At 44.4% G+C, this 13,294-nt stretch overlaps 1 protein-coding gene across 12 annotated transcripts in view; it reads right to left on the minus strand.

Moving 5' to 3' along the window:
• USP6NL (USP6 N-terminal like) overlaps positions 1–13,294 on the minus strand; it is a 240,383-nt gene that overhangs the window by 136,331 nt on the left and 90,758 nt on the right. For 5 of the 12 annotated variants that reach the window (XM_075907624.2, XM_006130651.5, XM_006130653.5 and 2 more), the window contains one exon: positions 2,656–2,729. The exons of 5 other annotated variants lie outside the window; for them this stretch is intronic. In XM_075907624.2, the coding sequence (XP_075763739.2) occupies positions 2,656–2,729 (74 nt within the window). Of the gene's footprint in view, positions 1–2,655; positions 2,730–11,056; positions 12,417–13,294 lie in introns of those variants that run through there. 2 more of the 12 variants (XM_089778303.1, XM_014577270.4) reach the window with 2 other exon arrangements.

The following is a 13,294-nucleotide window of genomic DNA, read 5'->3' on the forward strand; positions in this document are numbered from 1 at the left end:
TCCCTCCAGCCTTTTTCTCTGCCTCCTTTCCATTTCCTCTGCCCATAGACCCCCCCCCTTTTCTGTTTCACCCCAGCAGTACCACCTATGCTGCCCTTTCTCTCCAAGCAGCTGCCCAGATCCTGCTGTCACAGCACCCAGAGCATGCCCTTCTCCCCCTGCCCTCCAAATTCCTGCATATGGGCCTGGTGCTGTTTCTTTGCTGGTTAGGGTACCTGTTCATGGGAGGGAAGAAAGGGGATAAGGGTGTATGTGGGGATGGGTGATGCACTAAGGGGGGGATGGTGGGAGTGAAGTGGATATAGGAATGGAGGCAGCGGGATGGGCAGTGTTGGGGTGCAAAGGGGGAGGGGTTAGGAAATGGATAGGGGTATAGGAATATGAAGGAAGGAGGGACAGGCAGTGTGGGGGAAAGATTACAGAGGATGGGTGGATGTAGGAATGAAGGTGGGGGAAGGGTTAGGAAGGATGGTGGGTGTAGGAGTGGAGGCAGGAGAATGGGGGCGTAGGAGTTGAGGACAGAGATGGGGCGTGTGGGCCATGGACTATTTTATGGCAGGTGGGGCTGGAGTGGGAAGGGTGCAAGCAGGGGGGACTGGCTGACAACTGAAGGGCACAAATGCATAGGATGGGCTAAGAATATTTGGATACAGGGGGCCGTCCAGGGCTCTGGTGGGCAGGAGTGGAGAAGGATGCAAGTGACTTGGGGTCATGGAGAGCACAGCTGGGTTCAGTGCAAGATTAACAGGCTCTCTGGCTGTGAAAACGGCAAGCTGGAGGGGGATTGGTGAGCGTAGTGAGCAGGAGGCTCAGCCCTCTAGTTTTCTTAAATATTGTTTTCAGCATGGGGACCCAAAAATTTAGTGCACCACCTAGGGGCAAACATGACAGTTTGAAACCATTTTCTCCTGTGTCATATCACTAGTTTGATCTCTAGCTCTGTAAAAATAAAAAAAATCGAAGTAACAAATAAGATAAAAAATAAAGTAAAGATGACAGATGCCAACTACCCGCTTTTTTTTCCTGAACTTTCATATCTGGAACCCCAGGCTCAAATGACTCTAAACTTAAGTCATTAACCCTAGCCTATACACTCCAGAAACACACCAACTTTCAGACAAATCTGGAAAAGTATGTCTAGTTAGGATTGCTTACCCAGGTCAACTTTTAAACAGATGCACCACTTATTAAAAAAAGTCTCTCAGTCATTACTACTACTCACTTTGTACTAAAGTTATTGCTAGACAACAAATGTCAGTGAAAAGAAAATCCCTATGACTCTCTTAAAATCATACATATTCTAGACTGAGTGAGCTCATGAGTTGCAAGTGGCTTTCCTGTAACTCTTTGAAATACAGGCAGTCCCCGGGTTACATGGATCCGACTTACATCGGATCCCTACTTACAAATGGGGTGAGGCAACCCCGCACTAGCTGCTTCCCCCCAGCAGACCAGGGAGACGCGAAGCTAGCCCCCCCCCCCCCCCCCCCAGCAGACCAGGGAGACGCGGAGCGGCTTTTCTCAGCAGACACCTCAGCTTGAGAATAAAGGACTGAGGGAAGTGAGATGTGGGAGAATAAAACTGAGCTCTGGAGAAATGTTTGGCTAGAGTTTCCCCTACAATATGTACCAGTTCCAACTTACATACAAATTCAACTTAAGAACAAACCTACAGTTTGGTTACCTATCTTGTACGTAACCCGGGGACTGCCTGTACATGAAATTAAAACACTATGAGATTTACTTGACCATATTAATCAATAAGGATGCTTTTATTATTAGCCAATCAAGTTATCAACTAAGTTATTAACCTATTTGCTGGCAGAATATGTATTTTTTGTGTGAAAGTATGTATGCATGTATATGTAGAGCACACTTCCCGTCATACTATGTAAATATGAAAATACAGTACTATAGCCAGCTACTGTTGTGGCGCTTTTCAGTAATGTTAATCAATAATTTGGCTCCTGAATCACTGGAGGACTGAGCAATAAGGTTAGTAAGGCTACCAATGATTCTGTGAGGAGAATAGGTGAGTAACATGCAGGCATTCATATCACAGTTGCATTATATGACAGTCTTACTTGGCATATGGTTCAAAAACAGCTCAGGATGAAATGTTTTTGTTTACATAAAATAGGTGACAATGGCAAATCAATTTGGCTATATTTTTTTCAATTGCTATTTCTGATTTAGTATTTATTTCTATTATTGCACATCAATAAAGAGTTAAAGTATGTATGGCCTCAAAAAGTAATGTCTGTAGAATGATACACAGGTTTTCACTAAGCAGGAAAATCAGAATAAATAAAACTCAACTGGCACCTCAATATTAGTAAGAGAAAATGACGAAAGTCTTAAAACAGCTCTGAAGCAGCATGCATACATCTGAATCTGAAGTTCAACAAACCATCACCGAAAACAGTAAGGAGGAAAAAAAGGCTTTGTTAATCTAGCTACATTTTTTCTTAGTTTCTACGGTGCGTGGGACCATTCATTGTTTACATTTTTTACTAATTTGTACTAAGCATCATACAGAACATCACACAGAATATTTTAGGAGACAGCTATTTATTTCTGAACTTGAGAGAGGAAGATCACACTTCAATTTCAAACAGTCAATGCTAAAATTACACTATTATGAGGGACACTTACTTTGTCATACTTGGCAACTATTTCGGCTCGTTCCTGGGCAAGTTTGATAGCAGCATCCTGCTCAGCATCTGAATCTGTTCAGGATTAAAATAAAAAGTAACTGAGGTCTGGCTCTCTCTAATAGAAAACTGTTGCTAAATAATTAGAGAATAAATCTTGATGTCAGAGAGATTAGGTCTCAAGAGTACCAAAACCAATATAGCAAAATGAAATATAGCAGTATAACCTGAAAAGTAACAATCTGAACACTGTTAAAAAAAATTGCCCTATCCCTACTGCTGAAAAGATGCAACTTCAACTCTCAAACCTATAATCCAACAACATATTTCATTTCTATAATATTATGAGAAATCAAAGATCTAAAGCTTCTTGTGATATGATGCATTATTAAGGACTTCTGAGATACAACTACAGAATTTGTGATTTTTTTCACAATTTTTACTAGCCATAGTGTTTCATTCATTGATTTTCTTTCTTTTTTTTTTTAAAAGAACAGCCATCATATCATCAAATATTATAACGCAATCTTATATGGCAAACTGTTGGCATGCCAATGCTACAGTATTTTCTCTAGCCTTACCAGAAGATGAATATTTAAATCTTGAAAAGAACTAAAAGGCCTGAGGGTACAAAAACTTCCAGATCCTGAAGAACTCAGATACTGAAGGTAATGTTGCAACAGGTTATTGCCACTTTAAAAAAAAATTAACAAATTAACTCTGTACAGTATGTAAAGTTCCAAAATTCATGAAGTGGCAGGATTAGAATATACCAAAACTATTAATGAAGTAGCACTTGAATTAACTCTTGGGATCCTGGCTATTCCTAAGGAAGCAACAAATGAAGAGATGGGTCCATATCAGGAACTGAAGCTGGAGCAAGAAAGAGTTAGTGCAGTGGAACGAGCACGACATATCAAGATGGTAGGTCTGACACATTAGAAAAGATGGATGGAAAGGTAGTGCGGGGCCTTGCAGTGGACTGATTAGCAAGCTAGATTTTTGTGCAGCACTGAGGTCAAAGTGATAGAAAAAATATCTTGTTGACGAAGAAGGGAGTGGACAACAAAATAAGAGTGTGAAAAATCAGATTAGTTTATTTGGCTCTAAACCCAACATAACACTCAACCCTTAATAGGAGACGTAAGATGAAAAGAAGTTAAAATATCTTACCAACCAACATTTGACAATGATTATGTAATTAATCTAAAAATAGTTATGTCATCAGAACTAATGAGGGAGACCATTTTCAACCAATGAAAAATGATCATTTAATAGCAAAACATTTTGAAAAAATATCTGTTGAAAAAGATTTAGAATTTAAAGAATGCATGCATTTCAAAACTATTGTCATTCACCATTTAGTCCTCGCAGTGGGTATCCTAGAGAAATAATACACTACAAGAAAGGGAACACTCCAAAAACATATGCCATGAAAAATGGTAAACTGTAAGGGATTTTATGGAAGAGCAACATATCGCAAGGGCAGACCTTTTATTGACGTGCTTTTCACATTCTGTTTAACCCTTTTAATTCCTTATGGGCTATAACTTTGCCTTCAGAGCCAGGCTCCTGGCCAGCAGCAGCTGCTACTCTCCAGCTGTTCAGCTCTAAAGGCAATGCTGCCACCATCAGCAGCAGAAAAGTAACAGGAGTAAGTATAACAACCTTCTCCCCCCTGAAACAACCTTTTTGAGTCAGGAATCCTATAATTACACCACCATGAAATTTCACATTTAAATAGCTGTATTCATGAAGTTTACCTTTTTTAAAATTCTAAACTGTGAAATTGACCTAAACATAGCACTAATCCAAATAAGTAGTATCACAGAAGATTAGGGCTGGAAAAGACATCAGGAAGACATCTAGTCCAAGCCATAGCTGAAATAGGACCAACACCAACTAAGCCACTCCAAACTAAGGGTTTTGTCAAGAAGAGATTGCAATTCAAGTTCAACCAACTGCCCTATCACCCTGCAAACAAAAGATGATCAGAGAGCACTGGACTGGGACCTAAGTTCTCTCTAAGGCCCGCAAAGCTGCCTCAGCTGCAACAATGAGAAATGCCTTTCCCCAAACCCTGAACCTGCACTGCACAGCCTGAGGAGAGGCACTTCTGCCCGCCAGCCTCAACCTGTAGCTGCCACAGCCCAGCCAGAGGCTCCTCTGTCCACTGGTCCTCACACATAACTGTTCCAACAAGGGAACAAGGCACCCCTTTCCCAGCCATGCCCACTCGAGCTGCTGGGGCAGTAGAGACGCATCTTTCACCTGGCCCTGAGCTGCTGTGGTGCAAACACGCTGCAGGGAGAGTTCTCTCTCCCCAGAACAGCTTGCACCCCAAAACCTTCATCCTCAGCCCCATCTCAGAGCCTGCACTTCCAGCCAGAACTCTCACCCCACACTTCAACCATCTGCCCCAGCCCTAAGACCCTGCCCACGCTCCACCTCCTCACACCTGCCCTTGCCACACACACCACTTCCATATTGGTGGACATAACAAAAGTCATTACACATACGGACATAAATTAGAGGGAACTATGGCTGGGATTTAAGAGAACTAGGTTATAATCTCAGTTCTGTCAGTGATTCACTATTACCTACCGTATATACTCGAGTATAAGCCGAGTTTTTCAGCACATTTTTTGTGCTGAAAAATGCCCCCCTTGGCTTATACTCGAGTCAGCGTCTCGAGAACTGAGGAAAGTGAGTACGCTGGTCAGGTTCTAAGGCATCCAAGTTGTCGTATCTGTCAGGAGGTGTTATTGTTATGGACTGCGCTGTAAATTCATCATCAAAGTATCTCGTGTCAATTTCTGAGGTCTGAAAGCTCTATGTATGTGCGATGAACAGCGCACATACATAGGCTTGTTGGCTGCACAGTGACTGCCAGTGATTGGCTTGTCACTGTGCTGTGGGCAGAGGGCGGGTCCGGAGGCAGAAGCGCGGCTCGGCGCAGGCTGAAGAGAAGAGATAAGGTAAGGGGCCTGAATGGAAAGGATAAAATCCTTATGGAAAGCAGGATCTGCCCAGGGATTGTGGAAATATTTTATCCTCTGTGTCGGGGGAATGGTATATGTGGAGAGGGAGTTGCCATCTGCAAGTTTCCCTCAGCTAAAAACACGAAAACAGCTAGGAAGCCGGGACACCTGAGGAAAAGAGCTATGGGGAGCTGATTGAGCTTGGTTGCTGATTGAGCTAAGGTTGTTGTACTTTTAAAGTTACGGTATTTTTGATACCATATTGTTTTTGTTGACCCCCTTTTCCACTTACAGAGCTAGGTTATTGTTTTTCTTTGAAATAAATATTCATGTAATTTTATTGGTATCTATCTTCATTTTTTACATTTACCAGTAGCTGCCTCATTTCCTACCCTAGGCTTATACTCGAGTCAATATTTTTTCCCAGTTCTTTGTGGTAAAATTAGGTGCCTCGGCTTATATTCGGGTCGGCTTATACTCGAGTATATACGGTAATTTTCTGTGCCACATTTCCGCCTGTTAGTTATAATAAACTGCTGAAAGATTAAGCTAATTTAGTTCTGTCAGTTTCTTCAAGGTGCTCAGATGAAATATGCAATAAACGTAAAAACAGATCATTATTTGAGAGAGAGAGAGAGAGAGAGAGAGAGAGAGAGAGAGAGAGCGAGCGAGCGCGCACCCCACTATCTGGTAATTTTCCCCAACATGATTCACTTGCAGAAGGAGGGGTAAAAAGGAAACCGAGTCACAGAAGATGCAAAGCTATTTCCCGTTACTTTACTCAAATTCTTGCTTGTTTGTACATTCCACAGGTCAAAAAGCCAGCAGCATTAATATAAATTATAACTGCAGGCATTGTCAACAGCTGTTCTGCATCTGCAGTATCACATTCAAAACTCCTCTTACTTTAGAGTGACATTTGGAGGGTGGGGGGAGTTAAACTGTGTGACCAGATCAGCGTTCTTTTAATAATAATATTCATTCTCCCTTCCTATTTTAAGACACAGTACTTTACTGTAACTGACATATCTGGGCCCACCACGCTAAAGGAATATTGGAATTCCTAGAAGCCATCCTCAAATCACACCCCACACAAAGGGCCTTCTTCCTCCAGGACACAACTGACTTCCTCCACAAACTCTGCAGCATTTAGACCAGGGGTGGGAAACTTGCTTGGGGTCATGGGTCACTGATCCACAGGGGGAAAAAAATTAGTCAGGGGCTGCACACATATGAAGCAAAATAACCCAAACAGACCCTCACTGATGTGGCCCCAGACTGTGAAGAAGAAAGACACACTCCTCACATTCTCCTTGAGACCAGATTCTAGGGAGGCCCAGACAAGAAGATTTTGTGTCAACAGCCACTGACACCAGCATACTTCCCCAATATGCCAACCTCCTTAGGGGACACCTTGAAGAAAAAAATTTGGATAAATACAACAAAACCAATCTCCACCTGAGATCCATTGGTTATATTTGCATCCTCTGAAGAAACAAACTCCCATACCAGTTAACTTCCTGGACACCATGATCAGCTTCAAAATAGAAACCTACAGACAGACAACTATATACAAAAAACCCATCACCACCACACTTGCCTTCCTAGATCTAGTAACTACTTCACACACACCAAGAAATCTGTTGCAGACAATCAGGAACGCAGATATTCCAAAATATGCTTCAAGGAGAAAGTCCAACGTATACACCTGAATGCACTCAAAAGCCTTCACCAAGCATAGATACTACACCACAGGAGCCACCTAAATACCCAGAGAGAATTTGCTTCAGTAAAGAAAGAACACCCTCTTCAACCACACAAATCTTGTTGTCACTGACCATCCCTCACTGGAACCCATATAGAGGAGTACCATAAAATAATTACAACAGCTCCCACTCAACAGGGATTCTATCCTGAAAAATCTTTCCTGAACCCCCTCTTCTGGTCTTCAAATAACCCACCCAATTCTCAGTCTCGGTATCAGAGGCAAGCTCCCCACAGAATAGGACACCAACTCAAACTGACACCTGACCCCACCAGAACAACACACACAGAGTATCAAAATGTATCACCACTATAATGACCAACATCTCCCCCTTCAAAAACCATGCATCCTACAAATGCCTATAACAAGGTGTACCTCATCCTGTGAATTAAATTCTCTAAAAGCAACTATGTCGGGAAAATCAGACAATCAGAAAATGATAAAGACAAAAATACCACATCACGTGTGGGTGAATGCTTTTCACAAAGTGATCACTCAATGTATAACCTGCCAGTCGTCATCATCAAAGGAAACCTTCACAACATTTTCAAGAGTCTAAGCTGAAAGCTTAAATTCAAAACTTTCTTAGACACTAAAATCATAGACTAATTAGAGAGACTGGATTTATGATAGAAATGTAGCCGTGTTAGTCTGGGGTAGCTGAAGCAAAATGCAGGATAATGTAGCACTTTAAAGACTAACAAGATGGTTTATTAGATGATGAGCTTTCGTGGGCCAGACCCACTTCCTCAGATCAAATAGTGGAAGAAAATAGTCACAGCCATATATACCAAAGGATACAATTAAAAAAATGAACACATATGAAAAGGACAAATCACATTGCAGAACAGGAGGGGATGCGGGGGGGAGAAAGGAAGGAAGGTAAGTGTCTGTGAATTGATGATGACAGAGGTGGGGAGAGTGGGATGTTTGTGAGCTAATGGTATTAGAGGTGATAATTGGGGAAGCTATCTTGGTAATGGGTAAGATAGTTTGAGTGTTTGTTCATTCCTTCTTGAAGAGTGTCGAATTTTAACATGAATGACAGTTCAGAGGATTCCCTTTCAAGTGCAGATGTAAAAGGTCTTTGTAGCAGAATGCAGGTGGTTAAGTCATTGAGAGAGTGTCCTTTCTGGTTAAAATGGCAAGAAACTGTTTTTTCTTTGTGATCTTGTCTGATATCTGTTTTGTGGGCATTAATCCTTTGGCAAAGTGTCTGAGATGTTTGTCCAATGTACATAGCAGACGGACACTTTCGGCACATGATAGCATAAATTATATTTCTGGATGCGCAGGAATATGTGTTCTTGATCTTATAACTCACTTGGTTAGGTCCAATAATGGTATCAGCAGAATGAATATGTGGACAAAGCTGGCAACGGGGTTTGTTGCAAGGGAAGGTACCAGGGTTGGTATTAGTGGATTTATGACTCATTAAAACAGCCTGCTAACCCCCCCTTTTGTCTTATCACAGTGTATCATCAGGCAGGCCACTTTACCTTGAATAGTCCCTAGAATATGTGTTAACTACTTATGCTAAACGAAAGGTCTCAAACTCCAGCCAGCAGGCCATCTTCTGCAGAAGCAGTTGCATAATGAATCCATCCTGGGAGTCCCAGCCGGCCAGGATGGGTGGCAGGTAGGGACATGAAAGTGTAACAGCTCATCAGTTGACCTTCATTTACATCCAGGCACCATGCGCATACCAGCTCCCAAGGAGCCACTTGCCCCACCACATGCAACCAAGTAACTGATACAATTTCAGCAGTTACAGATTGTATCCTTTGGTATATATGGTTGTGACTATTTTCTTCCACTATTTGATCTGAGGAAGTGGGTCTGGCCCACGAAAGCTCATCACCTATTAAACCATCTTGTTAGTCTTTAAAGTGCTACATAGTCCTGTATTTTGTTTCAGCAGTTACAGAGTTACTTAATGAAATGCATTTTAACATCCCTAGCGGAGGGGGAGCCTGTCCATTTACATTCACCAAACCTCATCCCTTCCTGACACCGACCTGCCCTCTCCCCTCCATGAAACCTCATCCCCCAAGGGAGCAGCCACAGAGATTACCGGGCAGGAGGAGCCTGGTGCGATGTGGCAGCAGCAGCAGCAACTAGACCTCCCCCTGCACTTCCCACAGTGATGGGAGATGCAGGGAAGCTGAGTGAATGCACTTGACAAATGTGCTCCACTTACCCACAACTCCCACTGCCACGGAGAGCGTGGGGGGACCCAACCACTGCTGCTGTGCCACTCCAGTCCCCCCAGTAATCTCTGAGGCTGCCCCCTCAGGAGACAGGAATGGACAGCCTACTCCCCCCTCCCCCCACCTGCCAGGACTCTGGAGCTGGCACCAGAGTTGGAGGGCCAGGGCCAGCGCTCCCTGGCTGTTGGGGCCAGAACAGCCCCAGCAACAGAGCTGGAGGGCTGCAGAGCTCTGGACCCAGCAGCAGAGCTAGGTCAGCTATAAAGCCCCCAGGGGGTTGGGGCAACAGCAGGGCCAACCTAGAGCCCTAACCCTGGGGGCAGCAGGGCAGCACAAGGCATAAGGGGCAGGAACTCCCTTGGTCTGGCAAATCCCCTTGTTTAGGATCAGTCAGATCCCAAGGGTGCCAGTGCCAGACAAAAAGGTCCAACCCAGTGGTCCCCAACCTTTAGAGGCTCCCGGGCGCCTGGGCCACTCACGCGTCGGGCGCCCAGGGGGCGGGGCCACTCACGCACCGGGCGCCCGGGGGGCGGGGCTGCGCGTCTGGGAGCACGCCAGGGGACTGGGATGCCCTTGCACCAGGCGCCAGCATGTGCCCTAGGGCCCGGGCGCCTTGTGCCGTGGGCCCGGGTCCGGCGCTGCCGCCCGAGCCGCGTGCCTGGGGCCAGCACTGGCGCCGCTCAAGTGCCGCGCGCCCGAGTGCCCGCATGTGCCCCAGGGCTGGGGCCGCCCAAGCGCCGCGCACACGGTGCCAGTGCATGTCGCGTGCCTGGGGTCCGTGCCTCCTGTGCGCCGCGGGCGGGGCCGGCCCAGGTTGTCAGCGGGCGCACACAAATGCCCCGGCGGGCGCCATGGCACCCACGGGCACCATGGCACCCACGGGCACCACGTTGGGGACCACTGGTCCAACCTGTACTATTCCAGACCTGAAGAACAACTTGAAAGCTTGTCACTCTCACCAACAGAATCTGGTCCAATAAAAGATATTGCCTCGCCCATCTTGTCTCTCCACTTGAAAAATAATAAGCAGATATCGACATCCACTCTCATGCACACATAGAAAAGTTAATCTAAACAAGCCTTGGAATATTATACACCCTTTCTTGTATTTATTTCACACACACTTCAAAGGCAGATTTTCTGAACTGTGAAATTAAGTTAAATATTTAGGGTTGAGGAAAAAAGTTGAAATACCACAAATAACAACAGATGCTAGAAAAGAAATTATATTTAAATGCAATTAATAAAATTTGAAGAAATATAAAGGCAGAGTGAATGATTTTAGCATTATAAAATATCCATATTGAAAGTCAGCAGCAACGTAAAACGAAATTATATATGCTAGGATAGTGAGCAGCATCTTTTAATTCTTAAGGAAGCTATATATCAATCAATTACAGATTGTTGAAAGACTTGAATTAAAAAACAAACAAACAAAAACTACACCATTCTTTAGATTTTTATTTCCAGTCCTGTCCTGGTAATTACACATAGTCTGAGTCTTCATGGAGCGACTTTATTTACTTTTAGATCATATTCTAAATTACCATATCGAGTATATAGTAAGTGGCGAAAACATACTAAACATCTTTCCTCTACTGCAGGAGTGGGGAACCTTTTTTGGTTCCCCCAACTGAGGAGCACGACACTCCCCCTTGCCCAGCCTAGTAGATTTGTGTGTGCTCCAGGCCCGTGGTGAGACAGCAGACAGGCTGGAGCACTAGCATAGGCTCCCCAATGCTGGGGAAGATGGGGGGGGGGGGAGGCTCTGAGCTCAGGGGCCAGATCCAGGCAAGTCAGGGTTGCATCTGGCCTCCAAGCCTGAGATCCCCATCCCTGCTCTACTTGGAACAAATGCTTCAGATAACCAAGTCACTTTGTGTTTTCCCCTTTTCTAATTTAAACAGCAATCCCACTATAGCTATGTGGGCTACAATCATCCAAACAAAGATTTTAGTTGTTCAAAAGAAGCGTCTTTCAGGCTACACACAAGTATTATCTGTTGCAGCCTACAGCCTAGCATTCCACCTAATAAACAAGTGAGTTGAACAAGCAGCTTCACAATAAGTTCCTGAAACACGTCCTCCTCATAGCAGTGCTCTTGGCTAAGCAGTCTTTTTGGTGTTTACCACTAAAGAGATTTTATTCAAACTTTTGAAGAGTTACAGTTCCAGGTGCCCCCATTTTAAACTTTGTTCATTTAGAAAACAAGTTTAATTCTGAAACTAGGAAAGAAAGCAAATCTGTAGAAATATAGTTCAGTTTTCCAGTATCTGCCTGAGCCAAAACCCATCTGAAAGTCCCTGTTCAGCATTCCTTAAAAATGCCTGGCAGGATTTCCTTATTCTAAGTTACTGATAGAACCAGGAGTGTACTTGGTGGGGGGATAAGGGGGAATTTGCCCCACCAAACAGCAGGGCAGGAGTAGCAAGGGGCTGGCCAACAGTCAGTGGAGCCAGAGTCCCTGGGCATCCATGGTGAGCAGTGGGTGGAGGCACTGGTGCCCACGGTGAGGGTCACTCCTCCCCCTAGCACTCACTGGCAACATCAGGGCAAGCAAAGCAATGCAACCACGCTCCTAGTGCATCGCTCAGAAGAGGGGCCGGGACTGCCTCTATACTCACCATCAGGAAGTGGAGCTACACGGCTTGGGGAACAGAGCGAGCTGGGACCATATTACTCCACTTCCCTCCGCCACTGCCAGTTAGTGCAGGGGAGCTAGACCTACATTGCTGGTGCCAGACCTCTAGTCCTGCTATTCCTATTCCCCCTCCCCCAGGTTGTATTACTGAGGGCTAGGGGAGAGGGCGGAGTAGTGGCAGGGAAAGGCCAGGCCGGGGGGGGGGGGGGGGAGGGTCGCATGGCCTGTGGACCCCCGCCCCTCCTCCCATGCCTCCCTTCCCCAGTTGCCCATGGACAGATACCTAAGTTTTTCTTTAGGTCTAGGTAACTAAACATTTTAGTATCTGAAATGCCTAGAAAAAATGCAATACAATGCCAAGAGTTGATAATCCTTCTCTAGACAAACCAACTCACTATTCAGAAGTAACACGATCCATCTTTTTCCTCCAGCTCAGCACATGCTCAACATGACTCTGGTAACACATGACAACAATTCATCAACAAATTTGGTCTACTGGTTGGATCATGAACTTCTTGGACCCAGGTTGGGCATGACAAGAAGTGTGACAAATGAAAATTTGTAACTGTGAGCACCATCAAAAACTGGAAAGCAATCTCAAATTGTACCTATTAATACATACAGATCAATACATCTAACCGGTAAGCATATTTTGCCTTTAAACATATTTTCTTAAGCAGAGTTACATCTGAGGACTGAGAAACAACAAGTGCCTGTTGCAGACCCTGTGATTCACTGCATAACCTGAACTTTGAAAATTCTATCTGCAAGACATATGAGGGTCTAATCCATCTCCAATAAGTCAATGAAAAAATTCCCATTGATTTCAGTGGGCCTTGATTAGGGCTCTGAAAGTGCAAGGCATTATTACAGATGTAATCAGTTTCACTTCATTGTTTTTCCTATTCAGTGCCTCACACTGAATTAAATGAATGTTTCAGTGGTTTTAACCCTCCACTTTACACTATTCACTGTGGTACAGATTTTAGCAATTATCTTTAGTTCTAGTACATTCAATGCTAACTGCTAGCCTGTATCATATA

The sequence above is a fragment of the Pelodiscus sinensis genome, chromosome 1, assembly GCF_052426305.1.
Source record: "Pelodiscus sinensis isolate ZL-2025 chromosome 1, ASM5242630v1, whole genome shotgun sequence".
In the NCBI taxonomy this organism is placed as follows: domain Eukaryota; kingdom Metazoa; phylum Chordata; order Testudines; family Trionychidae; genus Pelodiscus; species Pelodiscus sinensis.